Raw genomic sequence first — 15,815 nt, forward strand, 5'->3', positions numbered from 1 at the left:
TAACAACACATATTCTTCTGAAGATGTAAATAAAGCTTCATTGCATATCAGTTAATTTCTTTTTTTTATTAATGACTGCCCAAATCGAGAAGACATTGGGAAAGAGTAGCTGGCAGTTTGTTCATGCCTTCCATGTCCAGCCACAAGGCAAAGACTAGTTAGTTTGTAACAGTGATTAATAGCCACATTGGGACAAAGAATCAAAGGAACAGAATGGAGTAAAGTCAGGTGAAAATTTAGAACAGAAAATATTATGTTATGTAGTCAAATAATGTTCATTTTTTATAGCCAATTTCTTTTTGGAGGAGAATACGTCTTATATGATCTCTCATATGTCTTGTTCATTATGTTTAAAAAAGTTACTAATAAGTAAATTATGGGGTTAGACAGACAGTATCAGATACATAAAAGTAGTTGAAATATACAAAATTCATTAGTGATAGATTGTATAAACTTCCAAGTCAAACAGTGACAGTTTTCAACTTTTTTGTATCAATATTCTCTACAATCCTATTTTACACTAGTCTTTTTCTTCCTGCTATTTTTTCTGAGATGATAATCTGAAGACTATTCTGGCAGAGAATTACAGAACATTAATTCAACACATCTAGACAGCATCACTGGAAGAATTGATCCAAATATTGAAGTGAAGTGTTGCATTGTTTGGCCAGAAGTTAGCCTTGATTGTTTAATATCGAAACTACTCCAACAATAAAGGGGAAACAGTATAAAATTCACAATGAGGGAAAACCCAAGCCAGAATAATTTGTATTACATGTTTAATATTTAGCATATGTATTACAGTATTGCAAAATATGGTTTCGTATCTCTGTTCATATAGCTCATGTACAGTGAGCTTAGCATATTCATATTATATATTTAATAGAATATTTTCAATACTTTAGGATTGGAAAATTCCCCAACCCATTATTACAAAATACTAGCATTTTGATCCAGTATTGAAATCATTTTCAATACTATATTGCAGAAATCATTTTCCATTTATCAAAATGATCCTTGAAGAGGATCAGATTTTGATATTTCTACAGATTTAAAATCTCAATTAAAATAAAATGAGAGCCACCTCACACAATATCATGTATTTTAAGCTTAGGGGTCTTCAATCCATAATAAGATTGTGTGCCCAAAAGTATTTTCATAATAAAAGCAGGAATTTGACAAAAAAAAAATGCTGACTGATATGACTTCTTTAGTTTTAACAATGTGAATAACAATGCATGCCTTATCACTTTGCATATTGTAGTTTTACTAAATTTATTATTAGATAAAATGATTATAATTGTCTTTGCTTTTTTGTAGGTCAATGCACAAACTGACCCAACTGGAGAGGCTTGACCTGGGTAATAATGAATTTTCTGAGCTGGTAAGGAACATTTGTTCAAAAACAAACAAAACTATCATTCTAAAAGAAGCAGTCATTTAATATACAAATCCTCAGTCTAATGATCCATATCATTATGCTCTTTAAGGCAAATTTGCTCCTTTGAGAAAAAAAGTTGCTACACTATTTAATTTCCTCTATATGTTGAACAAAGTTCTGTTCTACGTAGATGATTTAAAAAACAGCTATGGAGTGATAATGGATCTATTTCTGTCTGTGATCCTTTTTTTAGAAGAGAGTAGGAGAGTCAGAAATATAACTAGTTATTTGTTTATTGTACCTAGTGCTGTAAATTTTGTGAGCTAATGTGGGAAAGTGCAGATAGTGATCTTGCTTTAAAAGAAAGTAACATAAAAATTACTAAAATAAAGGCTTATAAAGGCGTGGTAAGAAATGTGTGAGCCAGGAAGTGGTTATGCTCCCTGGCCGGAGAGGGTTGCACGTTCACTCCAGCAAAGGTTTGTGCAACCCTCTCTGGCCAGGGAGCATAACCACTTCCTGACCAGCGCACCTCTTACTGCTGCCATTTTCCCACCGGTAGATCTCCATGAGGAGAAGCTGCGCTCTCCTCCAGTCCTCCTGGGCTGGCTCGCCTCCCCGCTGGCAGCTTCTCCTTCTCCTGGCTGCTCCAGGAGCAGCCTGTCTGTTACCCGGTGAGAACGGCCTGCCATCCCAGCCTGCCCCACCCTCTCTGCCCCGGCAGTTGCTCCTGGTGCTGTCGGAGAAGCAGCAGCACAAGAACCGCTCTTGCTGGGGGCAAGGGGGTGGCGGCGGCAGGAGCAGCAGGCCAGGGCTTCCCTCCCTCCCTCCCTCCCTCCCTCCAGAGGCCTGGGGCTATCTTTAGCTTCGCTCAGCCAATGTTGGAGGCACGGGGCCCGGCGGATCCCCGGGTGAGGGATGGAAGGAAGGAGGGCTGATTGGCTGACAAAAGTGTCCATGGAGGAACCGAGGACATGCCTATCCCCGACCCTGCTTAGCGCCTTTCTTCTTCCTAAAACCAGGGACCACTCCGCTCTTGCAAGGGGCAGGAACTTCCATCCCGCTCCCTCCGTCGGGACTGTGGAAGATGCACCAAGCTTCTCTTCAAGGGGTTGTAAAGGGGGGGAAGAAGGGCGGCTGACAGAAAGAGTGCCTTGGGGGTAGGCATAGGATGTGGGGGTTTGCCTCAGCGCCTCAACACCCCTCGGCTTCTGCAGGCGCCACCACCGGCCCCAGACAAGTGCCTCCGTCTTTGCGGCTGCAGAGCTTGGGAGGGGAGGCCGGCTGGGGTTTTCATTCGACGCCCACCAGGGGCTGAGTGAGCCTTCTTTCAGTGCACAAACTTGGGGCAGCAGATAAAAGCCGGGCTAGGGGTTCCGGCGCTGCTTTGATGGAGCCAGGTAAACTGAGGGGAGGAAGGAGAAGGAACTGATGGGCAGGCTAGGGTAGTTCATTTTCCCCTCAGCGGGGCTTCCCTGTTGCAGCAGCAGGAGGAGAAGGAGGAGGAAGCGGTGGGAGAGGTTTTGCTGGCTGCCCAGCCGGGACCCAGAGGCAGCAGCTGTAATAGGGCACTGGGTACGCAGAGGGGGGCGAAAGAAGGGTAGGCAATTAAATGTCTTGTGAGTGTATCTATGGATGTTTTTTGCATTTTTTTCTGCAACCTCTTAAGGTTGTAGAAAAAATGCTTTTAAAAGTAAAAAAAAAAAAAGTTGGCCATGCCCACCCAGTCATATTACCCCCCACAAGCCATGCCCACAAAATAAGCCACGCCCACAGAACCGGTAGTAAAAAAATTTAGAACCCACCCCTGAATTAACCTAAATCATACTAGGAAACTAAATATAACAATATAAATCATTTTACAAAGATACAAGTGTAGCGCTACCCCAGGGGTGAAATCCAGCAGGTTCTGACAGGTTCTGGAGAACCGGTAGTGGAAATTTTGAGCAATTCGGAGAACTGGCAGCGGAAATTTTGAGTAGTTCAGAAAACCAGCAAATACCACCTCTGGCTGGCCCCAGAGTGGGATGGGAATGGGGATTTTGCAGTATCTTTCTCCTGGAGTGGGGTGGGAATGGAGATTTTGCAGTATCCTTCCCTGCCAAGCCCACAAAGCCACACCATGCCCACCAAGCCACACCTACAGAACCAGCTGTAAAAAAAATGGATTTCACCACTGCGCTACCCCCGAAAGGGCCACTAGAGTCCGGGTTCTTCTGGCCCTCTTGGTATAGCTGCCGGTATAGCTGAGGCTCCTCTACTGGCCTGGGTCATGTAGTGTCGTGGTGATCAATCTCCTCTCAGCAGGCAGGTCAAGTGGTGGGATGATGGTCAGTCTTTCCCAGCCGGTGGGTCACGTGATGAGATGGTATTCATGTGGCTGGTTGGCCCTTCTTTCTCTCTCTCTCTCTCTCCTCTCTCCCTGTCTTGAATTGCCTGCTGAGCTCTCCTTCAACCGCTTCTGCTCCTTTGTGGATTCCTCTGCTTGCCCTCCAGAAGCCTTTCCTTTCCTATTCCCTTCTCTCTCTCAGGCTTGGCCCACAGAAGTCTCTTCTATCCTACCTCCTTCTCTCCCTCAGGCTTGCCCCAGAGAAGCCTCTCCTCTCCTATCCCCTTCTCTCCCTCAGGCTTGCCCCACAGAAGCCTCTCCTATCTTATCCACTTTTCTTTTTCAGGCTTGCCCCACAGAAGCCTGAAGTCTCTTTCTCACGCTCTCTTTCTCTCTCTCTCCCACTCTTTCTCTCTCATTCTCTCTTCCCCTCTTTCTTTCTCTCTCTCTCCCCCACTCTCTCTCTCTCATTCTCTCTTTCTCTCTCTCCCCCTCTCTCTTTCTCATTCTCTTACTCGCTTTCTCTCCCACTCTTTCTCTCTCATTCTCTTTCTCTCTCTCTCCCACTCTTTCTTTCTCATTCTCTTTCTCTCTCCCCCTCTTTCTCTCTCTCTCTTTCCCCCATTCTCTCTCTCTCATTCTCTCTTTCTCTGTCTCTCCCCTCTCTCTTTCTCTTTCTTTCTCTCTCTCCCACTCTTTCTCTCTCATTATTTCTTTCTTTCTCTCTACCCCCCACTTTCTCTCTCCCCCTCTTTCTCTCTCTCCCCTCTTTCTCTCTCTTTCTCTCTCCTACCTTTCTCTCTCTCTCTCCCCCACTCTCTCTCTCTCATTCTGATTCTCATTCTGATCCTCTCTCTCTCTCTCTCTCTCTCTCTCATTCTCTCTCTGATTCTCTCTCTTTCATTCTTTGTCTCTTTCTCTGTCTCTCATTCTCTCTCTCTCTCTCACTCTGTCTCTGATTCTCTCTGTCTCTTTTTTCTCTCTCTCATTCTCCTCTCATTCTCTCTTTCATTCTGTCTTTCCCTTTCATTCTTTGTCTCTTTCTCTCTGTCTCTTTTTTTCTCTCTCTCATTCTCCTCTCATTCTCTCTTTCATTCTGTCTTTCCCTTTCATTCTTTGTCTCTTTCTCTCTGTGTCTCATTCTGTTTCTCTCTCTCTTTAATTCTTTGTCTCTTTCTCTTTCTGTCTCATTCTGATTCTCTCTCTCTCTCTCTCCCTCCCTCCCTCTCTCTCTCTCTCTCTCTCTCTCATTGTCTCTCTCTCTCCCATCTCATGGACCAGCCAGTGTCTTGGGGCTGAGAGGAAGTCAAGCGTCTCCCTGAGAGACCGAGGTGCACGGAGCACCAACAAGGGCCGGAAGAAGTGTGGGAGTGAAGCACTACTTGAACTTGCATGGCATGAGCATTCGCCTTGGTATATTTGTGCCAGCCAGTGGCACAAGGCGGCCCTCATCTCCTGCCACTTGGGATTCGGAGCGGTAAATGGTGACTGGTCCGGGGAGCAGCCGGATTTTGCTCTCCATTGTGGATGCCAGATCGGCCCCCTGCAAGCTCGTCTCTCGAGGAGCGCTCCCTGAAGCGGCGCTGGAAACTTTGGTGAGGTTCCTCGAGAGACGAGAGCTTGCAGGGGGGCGATCTGGTGTCTGCAATGGAGAGCAAAACCGGGCTTCTTCTCTCCGCTGTAAGTGCGGCATCAGGATTCTGCCTTGGTATATTTGCGGCACAAGACAGCCCTCATCTCCTGCTGCTTGGGACTTGGAGCGTAAATGGTGACTGGTCCAGAGAGCAGCCGGATTTTGTTCTCCATTGCGGATGCCAGATCGGCCCCCTGCAAGCTCTCATCTCTTGAGGAGCGCTCCCTGAAGTGGCGCTGGAAACTTTGGTCGGGCTCCTCGAGAGATGAGAGCTTGCAGGGGGCCGATCTGGCATCCGCAATGGAGACCAAAATTCCGCTGCTTCCCGAACCAGATGCTGTTTACCACTCCAAGTCCCAAGCGGCAGGAAATGAGGGCTGCCTTGTGCCACAAATATACCAAGGCGGAATCCTGATTCCGCACTTACAGCAGAGAGAAGAAGCCCAATTTTGCTCTCCATTGCAGACACCAGATCGGCCCCCTGCAAGCTCTCGTCTCTCGAGCAGCCCGACCAAAGTTTCCAGCGCCACTTCAGGGAGCGTTCCTCAAGAGACGAGAGCTTGCAGGGGGCCGATCTGGTGTCCGCAATAGACAGCAAAATCTGGCTGCTTTCCAGACCAGATGCCATTTACTGTTCCGAATCCCAAGTGGCAGGAGACGAGGGCTGCCTTGCACCACTGGCTGGCACAAATATACCGAGGCGGAATGCTGTTGCCGTGCAAATGAAAGTAGTGCTTCGCTCCCACAGCTTCCAGCCATCGCAAACGCTGCTTCTTCCTGCTTGTGCTGTCCCCTCCCCCACCGCCACAACAGCACTATTCATTCCAGACGGCAAGGGCTGCGCTCCTTTTTCCGTATTGCACCACCTGCAAAAATGCAAAAATACAAAAATTTCTCTGCAGACCACTGGTTGGTGACCACTGGATTAAACCATTCATAAATCAAAATATGAATTTCAATAATATTTAATGTAATAATCACTTAAGACTGTATGTTTATGTAAAAGCTGTTTTTTTGCAGCCTGAAGTTCTGGAACAAATACAAAACCTAAAAGAATTATGGATGGACAACAATTCACTTCAAACATTACCTGGGGTATGGCTGTATATACATATATGTATATATGAAGTATATAATGTTGCAGAATTGTATAATAAATATATTTTGGAAGTGCAGATCATTTTTCTTTACTGAAGTTATTTTGATATTGCCTTCACTGAAAAAGTTCGTAAAAATTCAGGGAAATATTGACATGCATCTGCCTTAAAAATAGCCTATGTTGAACTGTGTAGCACAGTCAAACATCAGAAGTTGACCACAGGAATTTTTTGTGACATTTTTATTATATCATAAAATATTTAATGACTTTTATTTTACAAAATATTTTATAGAATTTGTCCAATTTCTATTCCATCAGAATCTGATTTTGGACGCATTCTATAGTTTAGCCTATTTGAGGTACCTTGGTTTAAAAATTATTGCTCTACGATAGACCATTTCACCCAGTTAAAGGTTATACACAGACAAACAGGAGACTTTCAATAATATATAGATTTAACAATAAAAGTACATAAATCCAAAGGAAAAAGAAAGAAACACTCATATGAAAACAAAGAGTAATTAATAAAAGAATAGATCAGCATAAAAGAATAAATCAACTTAAAAGGAGAAGCAAATTACCAAAATTATTAGACCGGTAACTATGGCAATTGAAAATCAAATAAATCTTTATTAGGTTCATAAAACCAAAATAATGTCAACTGCAACAGATTTAGTGATGTTTCTGGAGATATTTAACTAAGATGAGGCAAATAATCTCCAAATTAGCATGAGTTCAGATTAAGAATTGTTATTAAGCTTGCATGCTGTTCAAAAGGGACAACATGAAGAGCACATGACAAATTGTTTATTTTCTCTCTGAGTAAGGACTCCCTGAGTAAGGACAGGAAAATTACGACCTTGTTTTTGTAACAAGATCAATATCACTATATAGCAGTAGAAAATAAAAGCCGTCCTGTGAGCTGGGTTCACAGGATATATTTAGTATAAGAGAGCAGTCTCCCATAGAAAGGCAATACAAACAAAGTTGGAGCTTTAATTAAATCGTGCTGGATGTCCCTGTCAAAAGTCCATCGTTTCAGATGAGACCTGGTTTTCCAGATTTAAATAATGAACTTATTGTATTATTTTGAGTCTGCAACAGTTACCGCCTCCTGTAAGGACACAACATTGTATTGCGGTATCAAAGAGACCAGGATGTTTACCAAAATGTGTACCTTAATCCAGTATAAAGGTATACTCATATAAATAGACTATGTGTTTGGTGACTTTCGGTATCATAGAAGTGCATGCAGCATGCCTGTTCTAATATATCCCCCATATTGGCTAGAAGGGCCTTTGCACAACTTTGTATTGTATGCCACTTGTGCCTATTCCTAGGCTGAGAAGCTCTACTCACGGTCACTCATGCTCTGGTTACCTCCTAATTCAACTACTGCAATGCGCTGTATAGGAGATGCTCATATGGATATTACACAAAATGCTCAAAGCTTAATAATTATAGTTTCAGTCAAAATATTAGAAACTAATATATTTTGGTTGTTCTTGGTTTTTCCATTTAAACTGATCAATGAAACATCAAGACAGTTTACTTTTGCTTCAATAAATTGACATTGCCTGTTCATTAACTTTTAAGTTTGTAGTGTATTACTGTATTAAATATTAGTAACTGCAATGAATAGTTGAATCAACTAACTATATTCTTATGTAATCTTATCAAGTCTATAGGACGATTAAAACAACTGATATACTTGGATATGTCAAAAAATAGGATAGAAAGTATAGATCTGGACATATCAGGATGTGAAGCCCTTGAAGATCTACTATTGTCATCAAATATGCTACAACAACTGCCAGATTCTATAGGTATTGACTGAATAATGACTACTCTGGAATTGGGTTTGGGGTAATAGATGAAATTCATTTAGATTCTTCTCAATAGTAACAGAAAAAAACCAGTAAGCATAAGCTATTAGCAACTTTAACTTGAAAATTATATACTGCTCTTACATTAAGTTAAAGAACACAAATGAAAGTTATGTCATCCTTCAAAATTTAAAGAAATGCATTTCATTAAATTGCTCATTATAATCTTACAATGGATATAGTAATTTCGTTTAGAAGATGTCATCAAGAATAATTATTGATGTAAAATTAACATCTTCAGATATAAGTTTCAAAGTGCATTTTAAAAAGCGTGTAGGAATTAAATGGGATGTCAATCCATTTTGATTGGCAGCAGCAAAAATTGATGTATCTTTGGAAAAGTAGTGTGTTTATCTATAGAAAAGAACACTTTCAGTTGATCTAGCAGATTCTCTCTGTGTGTTTCTCTCTCTCTTTCAATCCTGTTATTTCAAGTCACTTCTGTTCAGAAATCTTTTAATAGGCATCATAACATAGTACTCAGAACTACCAAACAACAAAAGCTGTACTTTGCATTGCAAAACAAATGATGTATATGCTTGCACTATCCCTTTATTCCAGGGGTGACAAACTGGATTTCTTCGAGGGCTGGATCAGCATTGTAGTTGTTCTCCGTGGGCCGGCTGGGAAAGAGATGGGACACATCCCCCCCTGTGCCCCATTTTTGCACTGGACAGCCTCCTGCAGCACCCTGCTGGCCAAAACGGGGCACAGGGGGGCTGCACGCAGCCCTCCTGTGCCCTGTTTTCACTAGCAGAGGCACTAGTCCTTTGCTATTTCCAGGCCAGTCCCACAGGCCAGATCTAAGCACCCCGTGGGCCGGATCTGACCTGCAGGCCTTGAGTTTGACACCCCTGCTTTATTCTGTCTCTTAACCAGTGTTAAGAAACATTAACCAACTATTTAACAACCACTCTCTTTCTCTCTTTTCTTTCTCTCTGTCTCCTCTCTCCTCTCCTCTCTCAGGGCTCTTGAAAAGACTTACCACTTTGAAAGTAGATGACAATCAACTTACAGTTCTGCCCAATGCTATCGGAAAGTAAGTGGAAAATATTTTAAAACTTTTCATTTGGTTATATCTTAACAAAAAGAAAACACTTATTTCCTTTTCTTCCTTTACTTTTTTCTGCAGCATAATTTCTTTCTTGGTATTTTTGAGTTTTGAGTTATTTCGGTCTTCACTGTATTGTTGGGCTCCATTATACCTTGGATTCATCAAGCATTCAAAAATTGTTCTATATTATCCGTAGGAATGTCAAAACCAAAGTTACTAAAACTCTATAGATAATGTAGTTCAATTCATCTAAGTTCTATTTGTGTAATAGAAATTACATTATTATTACATTATTATGTAATAGATGTAATAGTGTAATAATTATTACATTAATAATAATATATAATAATATAATAATAATTACAATAATGGAATAATTACATTATTGTGTAATAGAACAGCAAGTAGACTAGAAGACTGCCAAGATCCCTTCCAGCTCTATTCTGATTAATCATTTTGGTTCATCTTTTCCACCAGATGGGAAAGCAGATGAGAAAGCATTTCCCACTGGCATGGCCTTTTCTTTTAGTAATACTTAGACATCATTCTCCACGGGAGTATACTCTTTATCAAAAGTGGGTATTAATTCTATTTTCCTAATTGTTGTTCTTTGTTATACAATATTTGCTTCTCCTTTTATAACTTTTATAATCTGCTCTTACTCATTATTCCTTATGGAAAATAAACTCTTGGATGACATGAGTCATGTCCAGTGAGCTCTTGGTACAGATTTCCTGCTAAAAAGTTGATTGCCTAACTTTAGAAGTTCAACCTATGGTTCTGTGCAAGACCAAAAGCCCCATAAATGTCCCTATATAAGAAACTACTTGAGAAAATCAAGTCAAACGATCTTGCTTTTCTTTTTAAAATATTGATTTATTTCAGTTGATGAAGAGATAAGTATATTAAACTTTTCCAGCCTTTTAACCTTTGAATATGTCTGCTTCTGAAACAATGTTAAAATTAACAATTTTCATAGAATAACAACAACAGAAAATATTTCACTACAGTATGGTTGGCTTTCGTTTTGCATGCTGTGAACATCCAACCATTGTAGTTTCTAGATCAGGGTTATATTGTTTGTTAATGTTTAAATTACATCAATTGATATGAAGTCAAAAACAGCAAATATCAGGATCCAAGGAGCAATATATTTTAAACCTGTATCTGGTTTTGGTCCCATTGTTTTAAACAAACATCTGGACTATTTTTAATATTGTAATATTTTTTAAATAAAATTTTGCCATCTGCTTTACTGACTAAAACTGATAATATGTTTTATTTGTTTAGAGTGTAAATTACTTAACAAAAGTTTAAAAGGGTAGAAAAATAGGAGAGAGGGTACTGTGCACACCATATTGAGCCCCCAGAGAAAACTAACATATACTTCTAATGAATTAATAAACTAAAAATCAATATCAATGTAGTAGGCAACTTATGCAGTTGTATTAAGTTATAAAGTTAGCATTTTTAGGTGTTAGCAGAAATATAGTGAGAATCGTGCATATGTATACAATATATATGGGTTTATTAATCAAATTGCTGCAACAGAAAAGTCTTATTTCTCTTTCTTTCTCATGTTGATTATGTTTTGCGAAGTGCCAAATTTATATCATAGAGCCCTTACTTTTGACTGGGCATAAATTATTTCCTGAATCATTTATTTTCAGTGATATAACTGGCAACTACTTATGACCACAAGTAAGCCCCAAATTTCTGTTGCTAAGTGAAACATTTGTTAAATGAGTTTTGTCCCATTTTATGACCTTTCTTACCACAGTTGGTGCATAAATCACTACAATCAGTAACATGTTTGTTAAGTGAATCTGGTTTCCCCATTGACTTTGCTTATCAGAAAGACGTAGAAGCTGATCACATGACCCAAGGCACTGAAACTGTCATAAATATGAGTCAGCTGCCAAGCATCTAAATTTTGATCACCTGATCTTGGGGATGCCACAATGGTCAAAAGTGTAAAAAACGGTCATAAGTCACTTTTTAATGTCGTAACTTCAAATGGTCACTAAATGAATTATTGTAAGTCAAGGACTACCTGGACTGAACCCTTTTTGATATTTTCAATTAGACATGTATACCTCAAGTGATCATAACTTTTATCCCTGCAAAGGATGACAACCACATAAGTAGTACTAAAAACATTTATAACACCAAATCAGTTGTATTTGATTCATCTAAGAGTATTTTCCAGTTTTTTCATTTAAAAAACACTTGCATGTTTTAAAGCAAAACATAAACAGTATTTCAGATGAAATCAACTCATTTCCATCTACTGTCTCTCATTATTATGAATTCACACACAGGATATATTTTCATGGAGTTCTGCTTGATGAAGCTATCTCACCTACTGTATTTAGCACAGAATATATGATTTTGCATAGAACGTCTGGATGGAAGTCATAGAAGAACCCACTTGGTTATAGTAGGATCTTACACACTTCAGACATTCCCCTTTCTTCTCCATTAATCAACATATCAACTGCAAGCTGCTAGGCTTAGAAATAATCTAATTCTTTACAAATATTTTTGTGATTGTTATAAAACCAACAAATGATTTTGAAGCACTCATTAAAAATCTTCTTAGAAAGTGATTTGGTATAGTATCATGCCGTTCCTTTTTGTGGGATAGAGACAAATCTTTTTATTGTGAGAAAGGCATAATTGGTGGAAATGAGCTCAGCATGAACTAGCCTGTGGCTAATCATGTTGCTAATTCCAGATAAATGACAGTTTTGAACATGGTTAGAGTATCAGCTCAAAGTCTGGAACTAGTAGGTCTGCCTGCTTAAATGGTAATTAGCTAGACTCTCCTGCTGCTAATGGCTCCCTTCATCTTTGCAATGATATGTAAGATTTTTTTTCCTTTGCAAAGTATGTTACACATAGGAGGACATTTTGATGGATATAATTTGACTGGTGTGGAAAGAATCACAAGATCTTTTTAAAAGTTCAAGATTTGCTTTTTGAGCTCTTTCTCTGTTGCTTAAAACACAACATAGGGAGCAATATTAGGTTATTTCCACATCTAATAAGTCTTCACAGAAAGGAAATATAATATAAGATAGCTAATGTAGATAATATTTCTCAATAAACCTATGCTATTCAGTTAAAACATTTATACAAAATGATAGTGGTAACAATACTATGTAAAAGGCTAAACTCTTTTCTGACATGATAATTTTCTTAGTGCAAAACGTTTTATATGTAAAACATTAACAAAATGCATTATATCTGGGTGATGCATTTTTATGATTCTTATGAATATTAATGGTCCTTGCATTTTATTATTATAAACAAAAGATATAAATTGAACTTCTCCTGAAAGAAGTTTTATTTGGATCAAATAAATAATAGTGGGGAGAATAATTATTTATCTGTAATCTACTAAAATCATGACCATGGAAACATCTTCAGACACCTCTGGCTCAATGACTTTGAAACAGAGATGAGCACCATCCTGTATAGTTGGCTACAACTAGCAGAGTAAAATCCGCAGGGACTCTTTTACCTTTACATAATCTACTAAAATAAGCCTATTATTATACTCTGGGGAAAAAGAACAATAAAAACGTTCTATAAGCCTATTCAAGTTGTCTATAAATGATAGTCAATTCTTCCAATTGCAGCTTAATATACAAATGATTAAAATTAAATAATATATTATTATATTACAGTTCTGTTAAGCTTGCAGTCTTCCCAATTTTTCCCATGTTAAAGGCCAGCTCTTCTTATAAAATATTTGGACATTATTGAAGAATTTATAAATTGTATTATCTCTGACAAATCATACTTATCTATTCCTGGTCTCATGTTTCAGTGGTAGCATCCAAAGCCAATACATGCAACAGACAGCGTGGAATATTATGGATTATAAATTGAATTTAATGTCTGTTCAAGTGTCCATAATAAATTATATGCAGCATCTCATAAAAGCAATCTGTGAATGCATTCTCACATTAGTACTTGTAAGAAATCTTCCATTTCTAACACAAATCTGTTTCGGATAATATTCAGCAAACTGCTGACATAAAATACAGTTAATCATGTTTAATACAGTTAAACATCTATAAGGGCCACATTAGGAATTACATCATGGCAAGGAGAGCAGCAAAACATGATTATTTTTTCCATTCTTATTGCATCAGGGAGTAGTGACTTGTTCAGAATGAAACACTCTGTTGAGGACGGAGGAGTCATAGGAATAACCTCAAGGCCACTATGAGGAATATTCCAGGCACTTCTCATATAAAGTTGCTCGAATCTACTCAGAGTTAGACTCTGCCTGGACAAGTCCGTTTGAATTGACTAAGGCATTGTTTTGTTCTGTTAACTGATAGATGTTTGACCCTGTAAATCCTGAGGAGATAGACAAGATATTTGGTGCAATTAACGTGGCCACCTATCCTTTAAATTCATGACCCACCTGATTATTTAAAGCTGTCCAGATAGTGACAAGTGGCTGGGCCATGTGGTAATGAATGCATCCTTGAGTAAGGGAATGGCTCATCCCTCTCCTCAAGAAGCCATCGCTTGTCAGAACAATTTCTCTTATCATCTTGTTAAATTTTCAGCTTATAAGAACCAAGATGAAGTGAATAATCTAGACCATTTTTTAAAATCAGGATTCAGACCAGAATATAGTATGGAGTTGGCATTGATCACCCTTATTAATGACCTATGGCAGAGCTGGGATAGTGATGGTGCAATTGTTCTCCGCAGCTGAGAACAGCAGCAACTGATCATGTTATCTTTCTGGACAAAATGTAGGCAAAGGAAGGAGGAGAGGAGGCAGAGGGACAGGCACAATGTTGTTCTCAATCTTTTTCCACAGCCAGTTCCAGTTGTATTGGGATGGGGAGAGGGAAAAAAGAGATTGAGCCAGAGAGTCCTGTTTATCATCTACATTTAATCACTGGGTGAAATCATCAGTCAACAGAGGATTAGATATCAGTATGCTTGATCAATTCGCTTGAGTTCTACATCTCAACTCCTACCTGACTAAGAAATGTTCAAGAGGTCTTGTTTTTACATAAACGTTATTTTGACAAAGAATTTTGTTAGAAGTTTGAAATCTCCTCTATCTGTATAGCCAGCCAGCAAACCTATCTATCTGACATCCTTTCTTCCTGGTCACTGAACTATGACTTCTCATATTTCAGTAAAGGAAGACATTTTTGCAAGGATCTTTTAAAGAGATGAAGTGATCTTTCCACTAAATGTTCAGAGAAATTTCTGAAGACAGCTAAAATACATCATTCTACACTCATGAATCAAGAGATTTAAAATATTTAAGCAATACTTAAGACCTGTTTGGTCTTAGAATGTCAAGTTTCTCTGAACAGGATTTAATAAGAATAATTGATTTTAAAGTAATGAGGAACCATAATAGATAATTTTGTTATTTCATTAATGATATAATAATATATCATTAATATATTAATGTATAGGTTTTTTTTATTAATTTAACTTCAAAACAAATGATTTCAATATTGTATAAATGAATAATTAATTTTCAGACTGGAGAATTATAGAGTTTTTTTCTATAAGATTACATGCAATGTTTAGAGTTTATTACCATGAATGTCATCAGAAACCCAGAATTTCTCTCCTGTAATAGTTCCAGCTTTATTTATTTCAGGCCATAATGACAATTATAAAGGAATATCACATCTTTTAGCATGCTGTAGAGACAATGAATCATGATTGTTCTGCCAGGTGGTCTGTTAAAGTACAATGCTTATGGCTGGATTAGCTTCTGTCAGTGCAAGCATAAAGTGGATCTCAGCTAATTTGTCTGAATGTTAGCTTTCAAAACAATTGCTTTCCCCGGTTTGAATGACAGCTTGGCAGCACAAACAATAAAATCAAAAACCTAACTGAGCCTTCAGCTGTTCTCTTTGCAATCTAGTTCACTAATCACCACATAGCTTTAAAAGGGATGATAGATTTCAGCCTTTCATGCAAGTTGAGTAGCTACTTGCAAAAAATATATATATGGGGAACTAAATAGGTTATTGGTTATAGATAAATTGTTTTAGATTTCTTAGCCTAAGGAATTTTAAAGAAAACAAAAGAATTGAGGGTTTAAAGGATGCTCATACTTTTCCATGAGTCCAGGCAGTTCGTGAAAAAGAAATTTGGAATCTGGCCATCTGTAAAACATATTATTACAGACTGTGAGATGTCTTTCCGCCTACATTTCATAACTGGTAACCAAGAATATTCCTGTTAAATAATAATTGCTCTTTGCCCCAAATCTTCCCTTAGATTATTCAGAGATGATTTAGATATTTGTAAAGAGTCAAATAAAGACATTGAAGGTAATCCAGTAAAATTGTTGAAGTTCTAATTTAGACAACAATATAATGTACTTAATCAAACAACTTCAAATTCATATTTTGATATATGTGCATTA

The 15,815-nt window shown here is 38.6% G+C and overlaps 1 protein-coding gene across 11 annotated transcripts in view; it reads left to right on the plus strand.

Moving 5' to 3' along the window:
* Window positions 1-15,815, plus strand: part of LRRC7 (leucine rich repeat containing 7) — a 203,634-nt gene that overhangs the window by 130,117 nt on the left and 57,702 nt on the right. For all 11 annotated transcript variants that reach the window (XM_034433211.3, XM_087889808.1, XM_087889809.1 and 8 more), the window contains 4 exons: window positions 1,321-1,384; window positions 6,364-6,438; window positions 8,124-8,268; window positions 9,295-9,367. In XM_034433211.3, coding sequence (XP_034289102.2) covers window positions 1,321-1,384; window positions 6,364-6,438; window positions 8,124-8,268; window positions 9,295-9,367 — 357 coding nt within the window. The remainder of the gene's footprint in view (window positions 1-1,320; window positions 1,385-6,363; window positions 6,439-8,123; window positions 8,269-9,294; window positions 9,368-15,815) is intronic.

This window comes from Pantherophis guttatus, chromosome 3 (genome assembly GCF_059756535.1).
Source record: "Pantherophis guttatus breed Tessera chromosome 3, ASM5975653v1, whole genome shotgun sequence".
Classification (NCBI taxonomy): domain Eukaryota; kingdom Metazoa; phylum Chordata; class Lepidosauria; order Squamata; family Colubridae; genus Pantherophis; species Pantherophis guttatus.